General features: G+C 36.1%; 1 protein-coding gene across 10 annotated transcripts in view; it reads right to left on the reverse strand.

Annotated features, from left to right (window-relative positions):
* The window catches only part of LOC124306257 (NAD(+) hydrolase sarm1), a 197,302-nt gene that overhangs the window by 28,871 nt on the left and 145,442 nt on the right, over nt 1-22,989 (reverse strand). The window contains exon 1 of one of the 10 annotated variants that reach the window (XM_046766747.1): nt 2,937-3,238. The exons of 8 other annotated variants lie outside the window; for them this stretch is intronic. In XM_046766747.1, the coding sequence (XP_046622703.1) occupies nt 2,937-3,029 (93 nt within the window). In that variant the 5' untranslated portion in view covers nt 3,030-3,238. Of the gene's footprint in view, nt 1-2,924; nt 3,239-22,989 lie in introns of those variants that run through there. One more of the 10 variants, XM_046766742.1, reaches the window with a different exon arrangement.

Consider the following 22,989-nt stretch of genomic DNA (forward strand, 5'->3'; position numbering starts at 1 on the left):
AATAGATACAATATCTAATACACTATACATTATTTGTGAAGGGTCTATTTAATCAGCACCGTCAGAAATCCGATAATGACGCGATATTTACATCGACGGTGTCACGATTCAGGCGATTTGATTAAGCTCGATAATTCGAATTTCTTCGTATTCGCAATCACCCAATTTGGCTTGGATCCGGTAGAATAAAAGACTAAAAAACGATAAATACGATTCCTCGAATACCGATGTCAGGAATGACGTAATTCGTCGAAATAGTTAGATCACGTAATTTAATTAACCTGACCGAGAAGTCGATTTTCACGATTTTTTTCTCGCATGTAATTAATTCTTTTGAAAATGTGAGATAACGGACAAGATACGATGCAACCGGTATTTATAAACAAACCGCGCGGTTGCGCATGATAATTCAACGGTGACGTACATACGTCGAAGCCGCGTGGCGGTTAGTCATCGCGAATTAAATTTCATACATCATTCGTCCCGTACGAAGAGACACACACACACACATACAGACATAAGCCGGACTACTCAAAACCTGATCAGTTCCATTGAGGAATGACGTAATTGGATAACGACGACTCGCTCGGTCAAAGAGGTCGCACACGCGATCAGAGATGACACCGAGTACTCTGATCGCTCTTTAACGGTGATGTCATATCTCCTGATATCTGTAGGCTTGTAGTAACTCGGTGACGTATTTTCTCGGTATTATATTCCTGCTTCCCTGAACAACTTGTAACTCCGGTTATAACATAACCTAGCCTGATAGTTTTAAATCGCTTTTAATTCGGTTCTTTGAAATCCTAAAAACTTTCGGGATGACTTAAAATTGCGATTTCGATCGAGCGATCGATCGGTATACAATACGGCTCGTAATATACGAGTAAAGAGTATTATAGACGTAATTGCGATCACGTGACGACTCGGATGCATTCCAGTTACTACGTCACTGCTGATCGCATGAACGACTCTGTCGGTATAACAGTACTTGTTTTTGCCATTCGATAAGATAGATTAATGAACTTGCAATTGGAGAGGAGGGTTCTCAATTTGTGATCGTATTAAACAGCGACGAATATTTTTCGCAACCTCGTGTGAATTTATTAAAAAAAAAAAAAAAAAAAAAAAAGAAACTCACTGTAGGAATGACTGATTACAACTTCGGTTCGATTTATCTCCGAAATTCGAAAGAATAAGCACCGAGTTCGTAAAATTGTTCGGAATTTCTTTACTGCAGTGAAAAATAAAACTGCAATGTAGCCGAATATGACTCTTGGATCGTGCAGTTATGATCTATCTTTGTCGAAAAATATTGTGTGATTCATGAGTTTAATTATGTACAATATGTATCACGGTACGCTTTTTTGCTTTTTTTTTTTTAATTGCCGGGATGTTTCTCCTCAATTTTAAACCTCGACGTCATGATAAATTTTTCTCAAAATGGCAGAGCTGAAATTTTCATTCTCTGGTTTATCATCAAGCATTTTGCGCCTCTGAAAATCATTTCCGGTGTTTGCGCGGGTATCTGCATAATCTGCGGAGTCTAAAATAACTCAGGTTGCGCAAATAAACGTTCAAATTTACACGGCTGTGTAGTTGCTTGACGGCTTTTACTACGCGGATCGAAGCGATTCCTATCTGGCTTATAAAACGCAGATTGAACTTTGATCGTACACGTTGAAACCTCCACGAATCCTTCTTATGTATAACACGATACGTATCTCTGCGTAGATTTGATCGATTATCGGTTTGTGATTCAAAATCAATTTGTGTTTACCATTTTCTACAGCCTATGCCAGCTTCTTCAGAATAACAATAACGAATAGCGAAAAAAGGTTCCGATACAAATTCCATGTACACGTGTCACTGTAACTATAAACCAGCATTTACAAAAAAAAAAAAAAAATACTTTGATAAAATTTACTACTTGTCCTATTTAATTTAACGTATTTATAATATCCCGGTCATTACGTTGCTAAACTAATATTGCCATAGTTATTGGTTTAACATTGCCTGCTAATTTACTGCGAAAACTTTCCGGCATCCTAAATTGATATGTTTGTAAGAACGAAACATTTTTTTGTATTGTAGAATTATTAGTCAAGCAAATTTTGTACTCAAAGAACGAACGAAAGAAAAGAAATAAAAAAAAAAAAAACAATATTTAATTCGCATTGTACATATAAAACAAATATTAAGATCGATATGCATCTCATGTACGAAATTGCGTTGTAAGGAAATTAAATAAGGTTGTTAATTATTTATTGCAGCACGTTACGAATGTAAATTGTGCTGAAACAAAAGTCAAAGTAATATAAACGCACGCGATATAATATCCACGTATGATAATGTAATAATATGCGGAAGAAAAAGATGCAAGCAAGGATAAAATGAGAAAGGGAAAACCGGATCGTTCGTATCTACCCACGTTAAAATCCTTATGCGTGCTGTTGCAAATATAAAGGGGCGTGAGCATTATACCTCCGCCTCACTCGACCACAAAAGTCGAGTCTTCCTCTTATTGTCAAGTTATAATTAGTTACATGTAATATTGCGAGACTTGCGCAATTTTTGCCAAATTTTACGCAACTTTCAACAAAATTCTTTTCGTCCCTGAATTTCACTAGATTATCGATTAATGATTGTTCACAAATATCGTACGAACGAGTTTCACTTTGTGGTGTAATAATTTAAAAGCGAATTTAAATTTTTTTTCTACAAATACGCACGTACTTGATTATTACCAGATTTTATAACTATACTCAAGTAAGAATAATTTCATTTGTACAAACGTTAAGCGACACATTTGTTTCGATGACACGTTTAAACAGAGTTTTTCAACGATACGTCTGAGGAAAACTAAAATTAATGAATGTGATAAAAAATTATTAAATAAAAAGTGAGTCTTCAAAGTTACGTACTTTTCTTCTTACCGATTTGAGAAATGCACCTCTGCCTTTGTACATGCTGCTACGATACTGATATCCACTAGTATGCAGCATGTTTAATCCCCGATCGACACTCATTCATGTATCCTGTTCGTCACAATTTTTAAAACAACAATTTCCTCTCTCCGTCTTCGGAAATGTTCTAAACTTCAACTTTCTTCAAGTTTGTTTTTGTTTTTTTTTTTTTTTTTTTTTTTACCTCTGAATTTTTCTTGCACTCGGTCTTTGTTTTTAATCACTGTCACACGTAATATACGTAAACATATAACAACGCGAATTGAGAACTTCACATATTTAGATGGAGAAATTCAACCTGTGAAGAATTATCAACAAAATGGTTTAAATAAACTAATTTGGTAAATAATACACGTATGTTTATTATACGCATGCGACGATATTTCTAGAACAGATAAAGAAAATACATGGCAACTGTTTTTGTTTTCGCGATAAATAATCGGAAGAAAAACCGCGACAACGAACGGCTCGCGAATTATTGGCCAGAATGCGAAACGTTATCAGGCTGACGAGGTGGCGTCTGGTGTATATTATATAGGTGTAACCCACCCACGATTTCCTCAAGGTTGAATATTGTCTTTTATAATCACTGATAGCGTTACGACTTATCGCGGATAGTCAACCGCTTGATGATCAGGCGAGCTTGATTCGCGAATAAAAATAAGGAAAGAAATCCCAAAAGCTGTCGCGAAATTATCGAAATAAAAATGTGCTTAAAAGAAAACGAAATGAAAAGAGATTGTTATATTGGGGGATGAAAGATATTCGATCATAAAATATCGTCTGAACGTACGAAACAGTTTTGGAATGGGAAATTGCCCGTTTAAAAGATTTTTAAATTGTTGCATACAAATACAGAAACAAAAGAAAAAAGAAACTTTATCGCTTGGTACAGTAACGAAATTTTTTTCATCGACGTTTGAATCGTCAAAAAAAAAAAAAAAAGCCACGAGCTATTCGAAGATTTAAAAATATAAATTCCCGAGTGAAAGATATTCGTATATCTATATATATGTATATATATATATACATGTATGTATATATGAGTAAAGGCGTCGCGTCTGATATCGCGTATATGATATTTTCAACTATCTCTCTGTGCGAGTTACATAACTCGATTCGCCAATGTGTGAAACTTATCTACGCACGTATTGCAATACACAGATAAAGAATTCGGCAAGTTACGGAGCTGTAACGCAAATTGAAGTTCTAACGTCATCGTTTTATCATAAATCGAGCGTTTTTCATTTTTCCTCATCGATATAGAACGCGAAACGTGACGTTGAAACGTAACGATTTAATTATAAGCCCTTTTCGTCACGATTCTATATGCATGCATACATACATAGATTGTTCCGCGTGTGCGTAAAATGAAACACATGCACGTGTATAAATCTCTGTACACAAATGTAATCCGCTCGGAAAGATAACGCGACATGATAGTAATAATTGCTCGAGATTCGTATGTGTACATATACATATATATATATATATTGTATGTGTGAAGGAAATGAGCGAGAATGACTGTTTCCGGTGAATTTTAACAATTTTTTTATACGCTGGAATCGCGAAAGATAAAACAATACGAAAAATAATGGAAGAATTTATCGAAAATTGATTTTTACCGTAGTAAAAATGTAAAATTGTCGCAATTTTGAATCAAGCACATGATTAATTATTCAATTACGTTATATTAATTTACCAGAAGACTGCCTGTACTTAAAAAAAAAAAAAATTAAAATTGTATCAAAAGCTGGACGAGTTTGCAAAACGGATAAACAATTTCGCGGATTATAGACTTTTAACCATCTTTTCAACCGATTTATCACTACGACAAGTTACAGTCGGCTGCTATCACTCGGCAAGACGGTTTTTAAGTTCCCGTAGGTGTGATTTCGAAGGAAGTTGAAGCGAGGTGCACGTTTCCGGACGGAAGTCACGTGCCGTCGGTGTTATTGGTGAGTATTTAGCGTGACGCCCTGTACGGTAAGTAATTAATACAACGCTGAAACTTCCATCGAGTTTCATAGATTATACGAAATTTTGTCGGTCAGGGGAGCGAAAGGAAGAAAAAAAAAAAGAAAAAATAGAAAAACATTCAACCTAGTAAGACGCAAAGAATGAATTTCCTAATGACTGCAAAAGATGACATTTTTTTTCCCACCTTGTTCCGAATTTACAGAAATTAGTCACAAATTTTCGGTCACTTCGACACGATTTTCAAAATTCCAGCCTCGTGAACAACGTGAAATAAATATTAAATTAATAACATCCTTTGACGTAATTCAAGACTGCGAAAAATCGTTTATATCAAAGAATATGAAATACATATTGAACCGACTTTCAAACATCAAAGGTTTAATACCGACTCGAACCGTCAGTTGAGATTCATTAATTTATTATTGTGCGATCAAACCGATCGTTATTAAAAGCATTATAGAAGCTGTTTATTCCGAAGCCCGGAAGTCGTAGCAGCTATAAAAAAAAAAGTGATTAAGAATCGTTCGAGGAACAGCAAGAGTTAATTTTTATTTATTATTGATCTTCACACTTCAAATTATGACAATGATACATTTAACGCATTAATTATTTACAGAGTAAAACGACGGATAGTGCAAAAGAAATCGAACCAAATTAGACACGAGAAACCGAAAAGTGATGAAAATTTTTCCACCTGCGATTTTCTCGTTGAAAATTAAATCACAATTACCTAATTTGATGAAAAATGACTAAAAAAAAAAAGTTCAAATTTTTCTCCAATTACTTCAGATACAGGTTTACACCAATTAAGAAACCCTCAGAGAATTTTCCAGTTAGGAAAAAGGAAAAGAAGAAACTGTGTCCGAATTACGTGATTTTGAAGCCTCAAGTTTTCAAGCAAAAAAAGTTCCCACTGATCGTGCGTGAAACCGACACGCGTTGATAATTAATCCGCCACGCCGTTCTGGCATTCAAATTTATAATCGTTTATCATTTAATCATGCGTTTATTAATTCCCTGCACGGATTATATTTTTATTTACTAGTTTAAACTCTGGCTGTTTTAAAACAAATTGTTTTTTTTTTTTTTTCATTCCACCCTCGATCAATCGATAAAATCTCTTCCGTCCGTGACTCAGTTAAGTCAGTCAAGACTCAGTCATCGAGTTTCTTCAGTATCGCCAAAAATTGCCTCTACGCCGAGAATATATTTATCTGTTCCAGACATACCACGTATACATATGTATGTGACATTTAAAGCTCTGCGAGGAGATAACGCCGTGCAAACGGTAACGGTAAGAAATCTTACAGCTGGATCGTTGTTCTCCTCTTAATTGTAACACAAAAACTCGGTAATCACACGCAATTATTCTCTGATTGAGTATAAAAACTGAATCTAATAAATAAATTTAAAAACAGTCTAAATTCTGTTTAAACATTGGTGGAACGTTATCGACACTCAACAAGTTCTCAGTCAGCGAATTGAAATAAAAATCTATTAATCGGTGAAATGATTTACCATATCATTGAAAAAAAAAAATATTTTTTTCCTCGTTCGGTAAACAGAAAAAAAAAAACACAAATAAACGAAAATTTCAATTCGTTTATCAAACTTTGCACAGCAAATTTGTTTAAATCATCACATCATCACCGATCCCGTAACACGATTATCGTAACTCTCGTTATACACTGTAACAAAACGACGTTTTTTTTTTTTTGGTTTCTTTTTTTTTTAACGTCAAATAAATACACCGTGCATATAATATTTATGTATATGTATATAAATAAATAAATAAACAATTGATTATACGAAATATCACATGTATCATCCCAGAGAGAGAGATAGAGATAGAGAGATGCGTAGGCGACCACGTCGGGCGCTGCACTGACTCCTTGATCGTTTCGACCTCAACTACAGTTGCGGAATTCCTCTCTGACGATATTGACGATGAGCGCGCAAAAAGGTGCGGCGGGGTAAGGTGGGGTAGGCGAAAATCAGCTGTTTGCCGAGTTAAACGACGCGGCGGCGACGTTATCCGATTGGTGGGGGAATTAGAGGCGGAGGGGGTGGGAGAATTCGGGAATCCGCGAGTGATTCATCGCGAATCGAGGTGTAACATGTCACCGTTGGTGTCATCTCCTCTCTCTATCAGCATGTCGGATGTGTGCGCGTTAATAGGCTATTATATTGCGCGGGCTTTAAAGTTTAACGTTGCGTATGCGTGTATGTATACATATATATATATATAAAGTGAGTGAGTAAACCGGATCTTGTGTGTAGATATATATTATTTTGAGCTGCGGAAACGACGGTTTTACATTTTTCTTTATTTTTTAACGGTGGATTACCGTCCATCCATCATCTGTGCGGTAAACGATAGAGGGAAAAAAATAAATAAATAAAATAAGATAAAAAAGAACGAACGAAATACTAATTATCGTCAGCATCGTTCACAATTTTTTTGTTTTTTTTTTTTTTGATTTTTTCCAACTTTTCGCATCTCTTTTCTTTATCTTCCAGCAAAAATATTTTCACCCGCCGAATCGTAGGTGAGAATTAGAAAAATGATTTCCCTAGATACAGATGTTCGGAAAAGTTGTAAATTCATTCTTTCGTTGGTCGGTTGGTTGGTTGGTTGGTTGGGGGGGGGATAAAATAGATCTGTGAATGTTATCGATACTTTTTTCCTTACTTTATCTCGCTTTTTGTATGTTTGTTTACTCGGAAGAAAGTAGGAAAAAAATCTTGTCCTACGAATAGATTTTGGGAATAATTAATTTGCGAACAGTAGCGTGGTACATTGATTGTCGTATAAAAAACTTTATAAATATTGGATGAGTTTTATTTGTTTATTTTTATTTTTTTTTGGAAAAATCACAACGATTCAGCTCTCACTAAATTCGAAGTTGATCGTCGATTTAACTTATACATTTTCTGAGTTTTCGTATCTTCGGTAAATAATACAAAGCCTCTGCCTTGTGTAATAATAAATAGGGAAAACTGTTGCAATATTTTCAACGACGTTAACCAACGATGATAATGATCCCAGAAGGATAACGTTTTTCCCTAACACTCTGTAGCAATATTCTCACTGCATGACAAAAGAATAAAATTCCCGCCTTTCCCGTTTGTATCCTCGACGATAGTTTCGCGATCGTAATTAGTATCATCATCGTTTCATCAATTAATCTTGATGCGGTACAGAAGACAAACCGAGATCGCCGGCATGTATACGTGATATATATTATATTTAGGGTGAAAATTTTTCTTCGACATTTCTTGTACGTACAACGTTTACACTCGTATAGATATTACAATGCTTGTCGACTTTTTTCCGCATCAATCGTATTCCGCGGAGTTTTACACATATTCAAACACCGCCATTGCCGACTGTTTCTGCTACTAGGAAGATATTACAACCGCCTCAGAGACTGAAATACGAAATACAAACGCGTCCGTTCGCCTATCGCATCACGTACTCGTTGCTCATACTCACGATGTTATCGTAACTCGTGACGCAGGATTCTCGGTAGTTCAAATCTTGAGCGTTTCGAGAGCCGGTATAATATATATGTATACACCGAGTACGTGCATAAGTAATACGTATGAAGTGTGTCTAAATATCAGCAAGGAAGAGAAGAGGGAGGTAAGTACAAGAAAAAAAACAAAAAAAAAAAAAAAACGCATAACGCGCCATTTATAAATAGCCTCTGTAATCACTCTTGAAGCCGTGTTAAAACCGCGAACTTTGTTACGTATCCTCATCGATATGATGTTAAATACGTTACACGTGCATGTATGTATATATTAGGGTGAGCCAAAAAAAACTAACCTATCGAATCTATGGTCTTAAAGGGACCTGTTTATCGAGAAACAAATTCTCCCGTTTGGACAAATTTTTCAGCTCAATTTTAAAAGTTGCCGCTGGCCACTTGAAATTTCCCATTTAAATTGCAGGCAAAAAAAAATTTTTTTCATTAAAAATGTTATACCTATTGAACCGCATGAATTAAAAAAATTTTCCAAGCATATTCTTGCAGGGCATTAAATTCTCTAAAAAAAAAGACCCTGGAGTTGATTTTTTATAATCCAAATTCGTATACTTACGGGCCATGAAAGTCGAAGTGGAAATATGTGGTATAGCGTTAATGCAAAATCATAATCGAACTTTAACGACAAATAATTAAAGAACAAAAATAATTTATTTTGCAAGTAGTGCAATTACATCGCCAGCACTATCCTAATTGTAAGAAGCAAAGTTTTTTATCAATAATTAAAAAGAATTAATTTTTTCAATGACATATATTTTTTTTCAGTTGGTAAAAACATTATCACACAGTGAAAGGATTCGTTAAAACTTAACCAAATACGGGGAGACAGAAATGTTCTTGTGACTCATAAAAATTTCGACGATGAAACAATTTGTGTTATCAAACGAAGCCTAGAGTTTGTTTGACTTGACTAGAAAAATTTTGGGCCCACATTGGATCCAACATACTTGGTAAATTGTGAAATTTTTTTACGAGATGACGCGTGACATGACAGAGAAAAATTTCTGGTTGATGGTTACCGTAGAGCGTTGAGTTCTTAACTATTTTAATTTTCTACCATAATCGAAAACTACAGTTCCGGGTAAAAGCTGGAAATAAGTATTATAAATATAACCAAAAAATCTAGCATGCGTTATTATTCTTTTCGTTTTTTTCCTCATTTGTGTCAATATTTCTTTCAAACATTGCGATAATTTCATGTTTTTACAGCAACAATAAATTTATACAAAGCGTTATTGAAAACAGTAAAAATGGAGTAATTTCAACAAACAGATTTAATTTTGGAAATACAATGTAGAAAATGTATTATCGACGACTATAACTACGTTGAATACTGATAAAAAATAATTCCAACAATATTAAGACAGTTATTGGTAACGTTACTAATTTTCTTTACTATATTATTTTCTAGTAACTCTAACAATCGAAATTTTTGTTCAATGTCGCGAGAGACACGCGAGAGCTTCTGCTCACAGAGTTCGGTTATATAGTTAGACGTAAGAATTCGTGCACGGTTAAAATAGTGACGGTATATATTTCGTAAAAATCGTCGTTGAATCGGGTCACGTCACGGTTTTGTAATTACGCTACCAGGAACTTATCAGGTTAATCTAAACGCCCGGCGTCGCGCCACCGTCGATCATAGTTTTCGCGGTTACGTTATGAATGAAATATTCGACTCGCTCAAACTCGCTTACGACAAGTTGCGCACGCGCACGTCAGCGCGCCATTTTAAAAAGGTACATCATCGTTCTCAGAAACAACTGGGATATTCGTAGGACTGAGTAAGAATTTCAGATTTATTATACTCATAGACTTATCTCATGCGTGTTATCTCTACGTATGTATAAAAGAGATGTCGTATCAACTCCCAGCGCAAAGCCCTTAACCTAGAAACATGAAATTTGGGGTACTTCGTCCTTTTATGAGGTAATCCGCAAATTCTGAGTGAGGAATTTTTTGAAATTCGACTCCTAATGGTACGGAAAGAGAGTCGAAACGTGTTTTTGCGGATTGATCGATATCTCTTGGGTCCTCATTTAAATGCCTGAATTAAATTTCAGAACTTTCCGAAATTCGACTGTTAAGGGGATGAAAAGGTTCAATGCAATTTATATCAGAATTGCAGGAAGAAAAAAATTTTGAAAAAATAAACTTGCATTAAATATAACCAATACTCACTATGATATTTGAAGTCGTTAAACCGCGGAGAAAAATTGATCGATGTTATATGAAGTTGTACTGTGCAGTTGAGTCCAGTAGTGATTATAAAACGATGTAACAGTTGGGTGCGAATGGAGTTTTGTTGGTCGTGATTGGCTTACAATTAACTCTAAATCACCTCGTCCATACCCGACATTTGCATGTACCACTTGATGCAGTGCAGCGGTTACCTAAAGACACTAACTAGAGAGAGAGAGAGAGAGAGAAGTTATCCTATTTATAATCCGTTGCAACCGAATTGCCGGGCAGTCTGCCAGGAATTTTCAAGCTTAGCCTCGCCTTCGTTCTATTTAGTTGTTTCTTTTTGTTTTTCTTCAGTACAGATTTTTTTTTTCATTCTAATTATCCTTTTTATTTCGATTTCAAACAGAGAACATCAGGTGCAACCTCAATCATGACAAAATAAAAAAACCGGAGAATGGAATTACTCGTATTAACAAAAATGTTGACTTTATTGTAATTATTCGTGAAAAATTGTTGAAAAAAAAAAACTGTTAATCTCTTTTACGAATACGATACAAAAAATACTCGAATATCTTTAGATTTTTAAACGCATCTCTTTGCATCAAACAAGACTGTCAAGTGATAGGATGTATATGTTTAGATCATTGATATGTACATAATAATGACCGATGATTAATTCGTGCAATTTATGTATATGTGTACTTGTTTCTTGAAATAAAGAAAAATAAAAAAATAGAAAATGTATTTCTGTTGAATATCGTGCATTTAGCATAAGTCTCGTACAGTACAGGCGGTGGCGAATAATCGTATATTGTTTCGATACATAAAATGTGTCCGAAACAACCTTGTCAGAAACATAGAGAACGTGTGATTCAGATGCAACCCGATCCCACGCACGCCTCTCATTCGTCAGTCTGGCAACGGATTAATTAGCATATGACACGAGATTTGAAGCTTGTGTATTATTGCAGAGGAGTGAAAGATTAATTTATATTCATCTATAATAATTATACTACGATACAAAGTAGATGTTTCAGCCTCTTATTCTGCAGCTGTAAGTTATAAAAGGAACGAAAAATTGATTCGCGATTAACCTCGAGTAGCAATAATTATTCAGCCAACGGAAATTTTATTTTTTCACATCCTTTTTCGATATTCAATGTTTTCAATCAATCTCGACTTACGAATAGAAAATGGGGCAAAATTCGGACAGGATATAATGCGGTAGATTCGCACGAGCTTTTTTCCGATAAATTACAACACCAGTGCATCTCGATACGTCCGATTCCCCTTTTCCTTCTTCGTAAGCCCGTTCGACATTAATAATTATAGAATATGTACGGGAAATATGAACTACATGACGTTACATAAGACGGAATTCTCTGTACTTCGTATGAATAATAAAATCGTTGTAAAAAAAGTTACGTTCCTTTAATCGAGGGGATGTCATCAAATTTTTGTTGTATATTGATTTTTTATTATACAAATTCGCATATCCTTGACCGATTTTATTGTATGAGTATCCTGGAGAAAGAGACCAGAGAATCAAAGAATGGGGAGGAGAAAAGCGGCGACTTCTTCGAAAGAGTGAAATTAGCCATGGCAGGATTGATCACGTATCGAGACGCGGAATGCGGAATTAATTGATCCGCGATACTTGTTTACGATACAGCGAGTGAAGAAAAAATAAAACCTATCTTTGCTTTCTAAAATATCTGAACCATATGTACCGGAAGCGAAGAAACTTCCGGCAAGGATTCGAATCGATTTTAAATATCCGTACATTAGAGCGGTTCTTATTTTCGTATGGTTCTTATTTGGATTTTGGGGGTTAGGGCGAAGAAATTCCAACATTACAAAAATAAGAACCACCCTAATGTATATAATACATGATGTGCACATAGACATGTAACGTACGGATGAACGCGATTACCGAGTGAAGAAGGAATTGTAGAAGAGGCGGTGAAAGGGCCAAAAGCCCGAGGCAATGCTCACTCCAATAACCTTTTCAGCAGCGAAAGCTTGTTCATGATATACATTTTCAATCATTCGTCGCAACTTTCCCATTCAGCAATAATACGCTCAATTGACCCGACGATACGTAATTGACGAGGAGAATCGGTCAGCGGTTATTCTCTGATCTCCAATTAACCAACTTCTTGATTTATCTCTTCGCGGATGTTGCTTATTTTTCTTTCCCTTTTCCTTACCTCAGTTTCTATTTTTACTCACATTCAGATAAAACACGCAATAACTAAACCTGTACAATTAATAACGGGGCAAACAAGAAGTTGAGAATAAAAGGATAAGTCAAGTGAGTCAATATCGCGTCTCAATATTTTGTACATAATTCATTCGGGAATTAAAGAGAATTCGTAATCGAAGAGAATGAGAATCGGTACGTAACGCGTGAAAAGGATCGCGAATAATCTGAAATCTGAAATTTGATGCTACACTTCGAGTAACGAGCAACGATTAATTACTATAATCACAATTATTGTTTACATTTTTTTTTTTTCTTCTCTTTCTTTTACCCCGGCGAAACTTGCGATCATTGAGTGATCGAGGGGCGGGCATCGGGCGATGATTCTAATAACACGTCCGAGAGAAGATCTGCATATCCAGTTTTCTCGACGAGGGCTGTCAGCATTTAACAGGTGAGCAAGGTGAATCATCCACGGAATGCACGAGGCGTGAGAGAAGTAAGAAGAGGAGGGGGAAATAAAAGGTGTAGAAAAGTGTTACACGACGAGATGATTCACCCGGCGTTACGTTCTTATCGAACAATCGTCTCTCTTCTTATCTTCCATACGACTCTTCATTTGGCTGTTTACCCGACCGATGACAATGCAGAGCTGGTTGTACGAACGCACAATGATACCGATGATAGCAGTTTTTTTCTTTTTATTTTTGCGGGACGCAGAGAAAAAAAATAATGGAATGTACGAACGACCTTCCAGAGTCGATGAATTCGAATGACTTGGCGTCTTCGAGCGTGAATTCAAACGTCTAGGCTAATCGAATTCGAGTCAATTTTTATGACTTGTTGCCGAATTTATTCCCGAGGATTCGTACACTTGAAAATCATCAACATTGATTTCAAGTTACTTGTATCGATTTTTATTTTATCATCTGATTTTCATTGATTTATAATGGCGCCCTTGATTTCCGAGAATGCACAACGCATCGCTGGATATCACCTGTAACGCTGAGTAATATGGAAAGCCAATGAAAAAAAAAGACCCGATAAGATGGAAATCATTGGAGTGTCAAGGAATTGAAATCATTCGTCGTTTATCGCTGTTTCTACGCTTGTCGATTCCATCAATACGCTATCGTGTGATTTCGGGTGACTCGGTACGATTTCAGTTATCTAGGTTAATTCCTCGTTATTCCAAAGAATATTTCAGTCATTCAAGTTTCCTTGATTGACAATACGATTTCAAGTTATTAAACTTATAAGCTCCTTGTGCGAATCGGCACACTTCAAATATCACAATTTTGGAGACGAAGGTAAAAAGGGACGTTGAAAAATTGCTTATTGTGGAGGTAATTAACAAGTTTAACCGGATAAAAAAAAAAAACATATATATATATATATTTAATTTGAAGAGTTTTGATTACAATAAATTGATTTCAAACAATTAAAACCATAATCGGCAGAGAAAACTGACAGAGTTTGACGGTCACATAAATCAACCTGTCTCTAGGCCAATTTTAAACCGCGCGGCGATCTCGAACTGCGAGAGAAGTCAAATAATCATCAATCTTCGTCCGTCGACCAGGTTTGGGAGTCTGACTATTGTAACATCGTTAAGCACAGTGATCGTATTGTCATCAACGACTCATAACGATGATCGACGGGAGCAATGCGAACAGAATGCGAAATACGTACAATCGTGAAGGGGAGTCGATGTGATAAAAGGTCGAACTTGTTGCTCTTCGAATCTATTGTCGCTCAATCGTACGAAAAATTACACCTACTCTTGCGAGTTCTATTAGGTATACTGGCAAAAATACGTCCGCGATGACATCAGTTTTTTGTACAGTACGCTAGTAGGATTAGTCAGAAAACTAACAATACGAAATCATTGTTATTTCACATTGCAATCAACTGTCTTTGCAAAGACAGAATACCTTTTTAATTACGAATTTTGACATACGAGTGTTTTTTACACTTTCGAAAAACTGAAGGACGAAAAAGAAAACTTCAAACAGTGTTCAAATTCCGCCGGAATTAAACCGATCAGGTTTGCTCGTAACTTTCGTTTGTTCAAAGCAAGCATAGAGGGAGCTGCCGTAGCGCGGGAAACGGGGGAAAATTTGAATTTTGCAATGTTTTTAACTGGCACAAAACATCCGTCTGATCAACAATTAATTCTGCAGAGATTGATTGGACAGGATCAAGCATACCGTTGTAGCTCATGGTCCAGTTATTATGCAAGTGACAAAACCAAAAAAAAAAAAGGAACCTGAAACTCTTTTCAATTGTGAAATGTAATTGTGGTTCAACGGCACCCGACCGGCATCGCTGTGAAGTGCGTAAGGAAGGCTTACATACAGCATCGTAAGAAGATTTGTATGAGTCACTTAAGAATGCCGCAGAAATTCTTCAGGTGAACGCATCGGGGTTTCCCTTTTCTCTTTTTCGGCTCGTACCCCGGCGCTCCCTTTTTATCTTTTCCTCGCTCCTTCTCTCTCTCTCTCTGTCTCTCTCTCTCTCTCTCTACCCAGGTTAGTGGAACAGTGTCCCGTGGTCCCTAAACGATTATTCAGGAATGTCTACGCGTTTTTGTACCAGGGGGGCCCTTATTATGTACCTCAGCGTTCGGGGAACGTCGAGAGGATCGGAGGGATCGGTTTTCGGTATGCGAAGTATTCTTACCGGGAACATTGCAAGAGAACCGCGTTTCGTCATATCCGGTCTTAATAATTATGTCATACTCGTGCATTATTATATCTTCACCGAATAATTTCTTATCGCGCAAGTACAACGCGAAGTTTTCTTTTTCGTGTATAGTAAATCGAGTGTAATCGAGTTCAAGGATCCGTAATATGGAAATTCCAATTCCGAATTCTTATGACATTAAACACGACTTTAGGCATGGAGTTCTAGTTATCTTTTATTTATATCAAATATTGCCCCGCATGTATCTACACACGATTCTTGGAATTATTTACCAGCATACGAGTGGGTGGGTAGAATGCTTCATTAATTATATCTCCAACGTAACTATATTTAACCGATAAGAGGCACTGATAATATTATATAAGTCTTTTCTCAACAAACCTGTGTGTTCGTGTGGTTAGATATGTAACGTATTTATTATCAATATGAATCATTCTCCGCGTATAGCGTATTTAATCAGAGGCCTTTTTTTTCACACGATTCCGTGAATGAGGAAAATTATACAATATGCTTGCGTTCAAGCGAACGAAGAAACGAATGTCATAATTTTTGACGTAGAGAAAAGAAGGAAATATAAAGGGCTAAGTAATTGTTCGGGAAAAGAAATATTGCAATCGCGTATAAAATGATTTTCTATCATGAAACATTTTCACACATTTCGAAGGAAGTCAGTCGAGAATTCTTCATACGGTTATTTGTTTATGTCTCATCGATAAAAGGTATTCAGAGATGAAAAATATGAAAATAAGAAAAAAATAAAATAAAAAAAAAAAAATGTAACACACCCAATAAACATTCCACACCTTTGAATTAGTCCAAGAAATCGAAAATCCCTCTGATCCTGTATTATGTGTATACATGTGAATAATATGTACACAAGTGCTATATTCGCATCAAAAGATAAAGTTTAGATTTCGTCGAGGAATTTCATCGTCATCGCCTTCTATTTACTCATAAAACAATTACGCTTCCACGGTTTCTTATCGCTCCACATTTATGTATAAAGTATACCGGTCATCTTTATACCGTCATAGACATTGCAGTGGGTATATAGATGTGTGATTACGTGACGTTCGATTTTTATTTTGAATTTGATTAAACATTTCGCCCTGTCCCAATTAATCTTCGGACGATAATCGCCTTTAACGTCACTGATGTAATTATAACGATGTCGACGCCACGTGATGTCCGATCAGGATTCTAATCAATCTCCGATTACGATATACCCACTGTCTGATCGTGAAAAGAATTTCTAGAATTTCCCACTGCCGTTTTATTCGTACTCTATCCTATAATGACGATGCATGTACAGTAATATTCATTCATGCTTTCCCGTTCTGCATGGCTACCTTATTTTGGGTCCGAAACAAAATGTGAACTCGATTCTTTACGAATTATATGACAATGACTCCTAATTATGGAGGGTGGAGGTTAGGAGGACTATCTCCGTGTATAGAAAGTGCCAGTAAAGTAGAGTACATACGAGATTGCGTTGCTGTAGCAAAAGGGACATATTTAAAAGAAACGGGGAAGAATTGTTTTAGCAGGATAGAATTAAACGGAGAAAGATAGATATCCGCTTTGCGAAGGCGCTGTTTTCAGAAAACTTATGAAATGATAATTTCAAGTCCCAATTGAATAAAGTTATTTGTTCGATTTATTAAATCTGTCGTTAGCAAATTTGAAATTCAAGAATTGGTATCAATAACGTCTCGTGCCAAGTTTTTAGATTATATTGAGTATATTTTCATTTCACTACGTTAGCAGTTGACCGTGCACTTAGGGCACTTTTATCATCTAATCTAGTCATCGCAACTACTTCGATATTTTACTACTTCCCTTTGACATACGTCACTTCATCTATAACGGCCATGTTCAGGTTGAACCCTTATTGTTTATCAGCGCTAGTATATAACAAGTCTGGTGACTTATTGAACCGCTAATTGTCGCTTTGTAGCAAACACTTTTCCATTTGAAAACTCAGATGGCATTGTCCTCCTTTCCTCTACCCTCCATACTCTCAATCTCTCACGTCAGGTGCATCGTCATTCATTGTCACATAATTCGTATAGAATCGCATTTTGTTTCGAACCCAAAACAAGGTAGCCGGAAAGGGAAGGCATTAGTGAATATTACTGTGCAACCGGTGGGCGGATACTCTGATATTACCTTCAAACGTATTGGCCACTTGCCGCCGAGATTTGGCCAGCTTTAACATGAGTTGAGATACCCGGAAGTTCACTTCATTTTGCATGAATTAACGGAAATAATGAAATGTACAATAAGAGTGATATTACATACAAAACAAAAACATTTTCGTTTACTTGGAGTGGAATATAGCATAGAATGATCCGTCTGTCAATGTGTGATGTTAAATTTATAGTTAAATTATAATTATAAAAATCCCAATGGCTAGATTCACTTATTTACCGGGATTTTAAATTACAACAATCTGTTTTTGAGTCTAAATAAAGTATAAACAGAAAGAAGCATTGAAAGATAAGAGCTACTTTACGTTACGTTACTCCGAGGTTCCAGGCGACATCTAGACGTCAGAGTGGCGAGGCTTTGCGACTAGGTAGTCGTATCGACAGATAAATAACACGAATCGCTGTGGTTGCGTTGTATTCCTTAATTGTTATTTCGTTTTTTTTTGTTTTTTTTTTTGTCTTTTACTTGCTAGTTTCAACTTTGGTTTTATTACAAAGATTGTCAGTGAATGGTCAATTTTCTTTTTAAAATTCAGACTTTTTTAATAACATCGTGCGTACCAGTTTTGCAATTTGACACGCATAAACTCAATCCGCTATTTTGAGTAGTACAACACGTTAAAAAATTTCAAAATAATCTGAGATATGACGTGAATTGAGCATATCAAGTAAATAATTGAATTATCGTCAAGAAATGCTATTTAAATACAACATATTTTTCTGCTAACCCTCCGAACAAAATACGGTAATAAATTGTATCAAGAATAATGATAGTTTTTCATATATGAGAGTTTAATCTATTTATCGTTACCCGCTTAATCGACCAATATTTACAATATTTTGCATCAGCTTTCAGGTAAGAAAAAAAAATTGATACAAAAATTAAAATTTCCCACGAATCTTTACTTTTTCTGTTTCAAATAACTTTCTTTTCTTCCGCTCAATCAAACTAACCTACAAACTGTATCTCGGAAATTTATTCTCTTCACGAGGCAGCAAATGGGAGCAGTTAAAGGTTGATTGCCCCCCCCCCCCCCCCCAAACTTTGCCTCTGCAACGAAATTCGATCCCGCGGGGGAATACCCGACGTGCAACGGGTGCCGATGACGTATCGCGTGCGGAGAAGTAGGTGTTTGGTCGTGTCATGCCCCGCAAGCCGAGGAAACGATCGTGTAGATGGCGCGGGCCAGAGGGGTGATGGCGGGGGGGCCTTGGGTCTGATTGTGAGTCCGGAATGCGCCGGTGTCGCGTCGGCGCAGACCGTCCGAGCGGCCTGACCATCGACCTACGTTATGAATGAATGAATGGGAATCCCTCTGGCTTTCGTCACTCCCTCTCTCTCTCTCTCACTCTGCTCTCTCTATTTCCTCTCTGTATTTTTCTCCGTGTATGAGTCACACGATCGGGGGGATCGAGAGCCCGCCATGCGGAGACGACGCTCTCGTCTTACCCGCTCGCCCAGTCAACCTCTTTGTCAGACAGAAAGGCGCTCCTGCCCGACAGTGGCTCTCAACTTGGGGTTCCGAAATCTTTTCTCACCGTTTGTCTAACTGTTCAGTTGAACGAAACGTCTATTAATAAGGATTGTGAAAAGTTTTACACAGATTTCCGTAAAAAAAAGGATAGGCAAAGGGAGTATTAATGCGAATATCGCATTGCAAAAATAAAAGATGCGAAATGATTTCAGTTAAAGAATTAAATATAATGGCTACTGTAAATGTTGAATTGACCAAACTGAGACGATCATTGAGTTTGCCTGTTTCGAATGAAAAAAAAATCGATAAAGTAATTTAACTGAAGTTTCAAAATTGAGGAAATCAAATAATTAAAAACCACCTTCAAGTGTCGATCATTTTTATTCATAGATGTGCAATCATTAAAGTTTCGCCCGTTTATCGATATTGGGTCTGAATTTTTGTGAATTGGGATTCAATTTACAAAGTTGTTAGACTTGCTAAGGATTTGCAAATATAGATTGATTAATAGTTCGCAACAATAGAAAAATCGAATAAACATATAATCACTCGGAGAATTTGGGAGTCCAAACTTTAGGAAAATCGACGGAAAATGGAGTTCCACAATTTGTTCAGCATATGATCGTTTTCCATCTTTATTCTCACGCAATCAATTTTCTGCAGTTTTTCATGATTTTCGTTAATTTCATAATGTTATAGACATCAAATTTACCCACGCTTGGCATTATGTGCGGTGGTTTCTACTTTACGACGGCAAAGACTTACTCTTCATCCGGAAGTTCTGTTTATTCTCAATAGAAACTCACCTGGAACAGACAAAATATAAAAAAAATTAGATCAATAAACAAATTACAACTTTTTAAATTTCATCTTCAATTCGGTTGGATCAAAGCAAGGACTGTGAGAATTAAAAAAAGGAACAACCATTTTTTTGGTAACTTCTCACCGCCAGGTTGGCATCACTGTCACAAGGTAATCTTATCTTTATATTCCTTCGCCCTGAAGCTTGAACATGATCGTAAAATACGGTATAACTGGGTCAATTGGTTGTTGAAAAATTGTCTTCACAAAATAAATAATGCAGCAGTCAGGATTGGTAGGTATAATAATAATATGTAACCAATTATATCACAATTACTCATAGGAACGGTGAAAAAACCGCTACAGGGTGTCTCTACTGAGAACTTTTATTTCCCAGAATTTGAAACTAAAATTCCCTAAAACTTTCATCTCTTCCGTAATTTATTTCAGCTACGGGTCGAGTTGCGGTTGAAAATTTTCGGTTAAAATTTAAACGGGTATGATATAAATTATCAGACGGAATGGTTGACGGGTATTAGACACGTGATATACCGGCGATACGGTCGAGTCCCCGACCTGTAATGTACATTAATATCAAGTCCCTCGTTCGAATCAATTTATTTTGCGCGGGGCAACGAATATGGAGAGAAAGATAACCGACGAGGAAACGTGACGGGGATAAGTACTCGAGAAAACTTGTGGGCGGCGTTAATTGCCACTGGCGCCGCATTGACGCCGCCATTTATACCTATACGTGTATATATTCCAGCAACGGGATCTTCGTCTCTCAGTTTTATTATATTACAAATTATACACGCATATTATACCTGTGATCACTCGGTTGACTTTTAATCGGCAGGAGAATTCAAATGTCAACGGGTTGCTGCACCATTCATTCATCCTCTTTCACGGAGAGAAGAGAAAGAGCACAGTTTACTCGAAACGGCGGTAAAAAAAGGGACGCGTCAAAGTTTTTGGTTATAAAAAAAAAAAAAAAAAAAAAAACCAACGTCAACTATATTTATTATTACAAATTTATCAGATTTTCTAGAGTAAATTCTGTACTTTACGCAGCATATTTTACCAAAAAAACCTGTTGTATCCCGTTTTTCCTTTAGTTTTGAATAAAATCTGCTCTTTTATTCTCTCCGTGTTATTTTCTGATTTCCAGCTTTCTTATCTCGATCATCATTTCCCGATATTTAATTGCAAATATATTTAACAGTTTCATTACCAATTAAATTATACTAAAATTACCCTTATGCGATATCGAAGAAATTTTCATACGCTTAATTTAAAAGAATCCGAAAGACGCTTCCCTTTAGATTATGAAAAGAGTTACTACCGTTGACGGAAAAAAGTTTACTTTTTTTTTTTCGTTGCATCGAGTATAATAATTGCACACTTATAATATGCTAAAGTGAAATATACGCGAATCGAGTAAATGCGTCAGAAATTTCAACAACATAGAAGGTGATTTATAAATCGCTTTAGGATCGAATTCAGCAACCGTGACATGATTCGTTGACTGAAATTTCACAGTTAATCTCGAACAGATCGAACAGTTAACCGATAAATAACACCGTGATTGCCTCCTTATTCGTTACAGAATAGTAATCTTTAATTATGCTGTATACAAGCTACTGTATTAATTATTATTATTATTATTGTGGTTGTTATTATTGTTATCGTAATTATTTTAAACCGCATTTTATATAAGAACTATTCGGATCGCGTGTCTCTAATTAAAAATTCTACGCTCATACACCGATTGCGAGTTATTTACTGCAGCAAGGATCGATCTGCGTTTCACGTTTTGTATTTTAATAGGTACATATAATAGCTATGCGTAACTACCTATATAATTGAACTGAATTGCAATGCTGCGCAATTATCGACACAGGATAAGTAAATGGACGACGTACCTATACTGATCTCGAAGTGCGGAGGCTAGCTTTGATTATACGTATACCGTTGTATTTTATACAGCTGTATATATAAATATGCGGTAAAAATTCCGCACAGTATCAAGTCGCTATCTAAAGATGCGCAGACTTTTCCACGCGTCCATCATTTATGCGGTTATTCTTTAAATGCGAATTTGGTATATTCTGCATTTTCGTAATTTCCATAAATGAGAATTTTGCAATAAAAGAAACTAGAATTATAGGGTAAAAGCGACAAACAGTCTCTTTGGTTTTTTAAACACACATATTACGAATATGATGGAAAATTTATTTACCCTATAATTTTTGTCCAAAACCGAGTTTTTATTTTCTTTGAATACATGTGAGATACAATTTTTATCAAAAGCAATACGTCTTGATTTCATGAAAATCAATTCATTCCGTAGACTCAAACGGTAGATTAAAAAATGATAAATGAAAAAAAAAAAAAAGAAATCTGATATTTTTATCCCCGGTGAAATTCACAACTTTTTCGTTCAAATCCGAGTTCACGTTACCATAAGCTGCATGTTATTGTGTTTTTATTTATTCAGAATGTAATTGAAAACACTGGTACGATAAAGGATAATAGAAGATTTTTATCTTTCATAGGTCAACTACCACATAGCCCAACAATAAAATCCCGCGATCAAAATTCCAAAATTTTCCATATTTTCAAGTCATATAATCGTTAGAGAATCGCCTTGAGCAATGGATCGTGATTATACTGTTTAATATACCAACGCGTTACACGTGCATAAGTTTGTACAACTTCACATCTGTTCATCTCTTTTTTTTCCTTTTCCCTCTTTCTCTCTATCTATCGAGTAAAGTGTTATTTTCCGCTACGCGCGGCACCGAGTCGCAAACATCAAAGAACTCCGCATCTCCGACGTATCGCGTTACCATTAATATTAACTGCATTTTGCAACGGACGTGAGATTAGTTATGTAGTATTATCCGC

The sequence above is a fragment of the Neodiprion virginianus genome, chromosome 5 (assembly GCF_021901495.1).
Source record: "Neodiprion virginianus isolate iyNeoVirg1 chromosome 5, iyNeoVirg1.1, whole genome shotgun sequence".
Classification (NCBI taxonomy): Eukaryota; Metazoa; Arthropoda; class Insecta; order Hymenoptera; family Diprionidae; genus Neodiprion; species Neodiprion virginianus.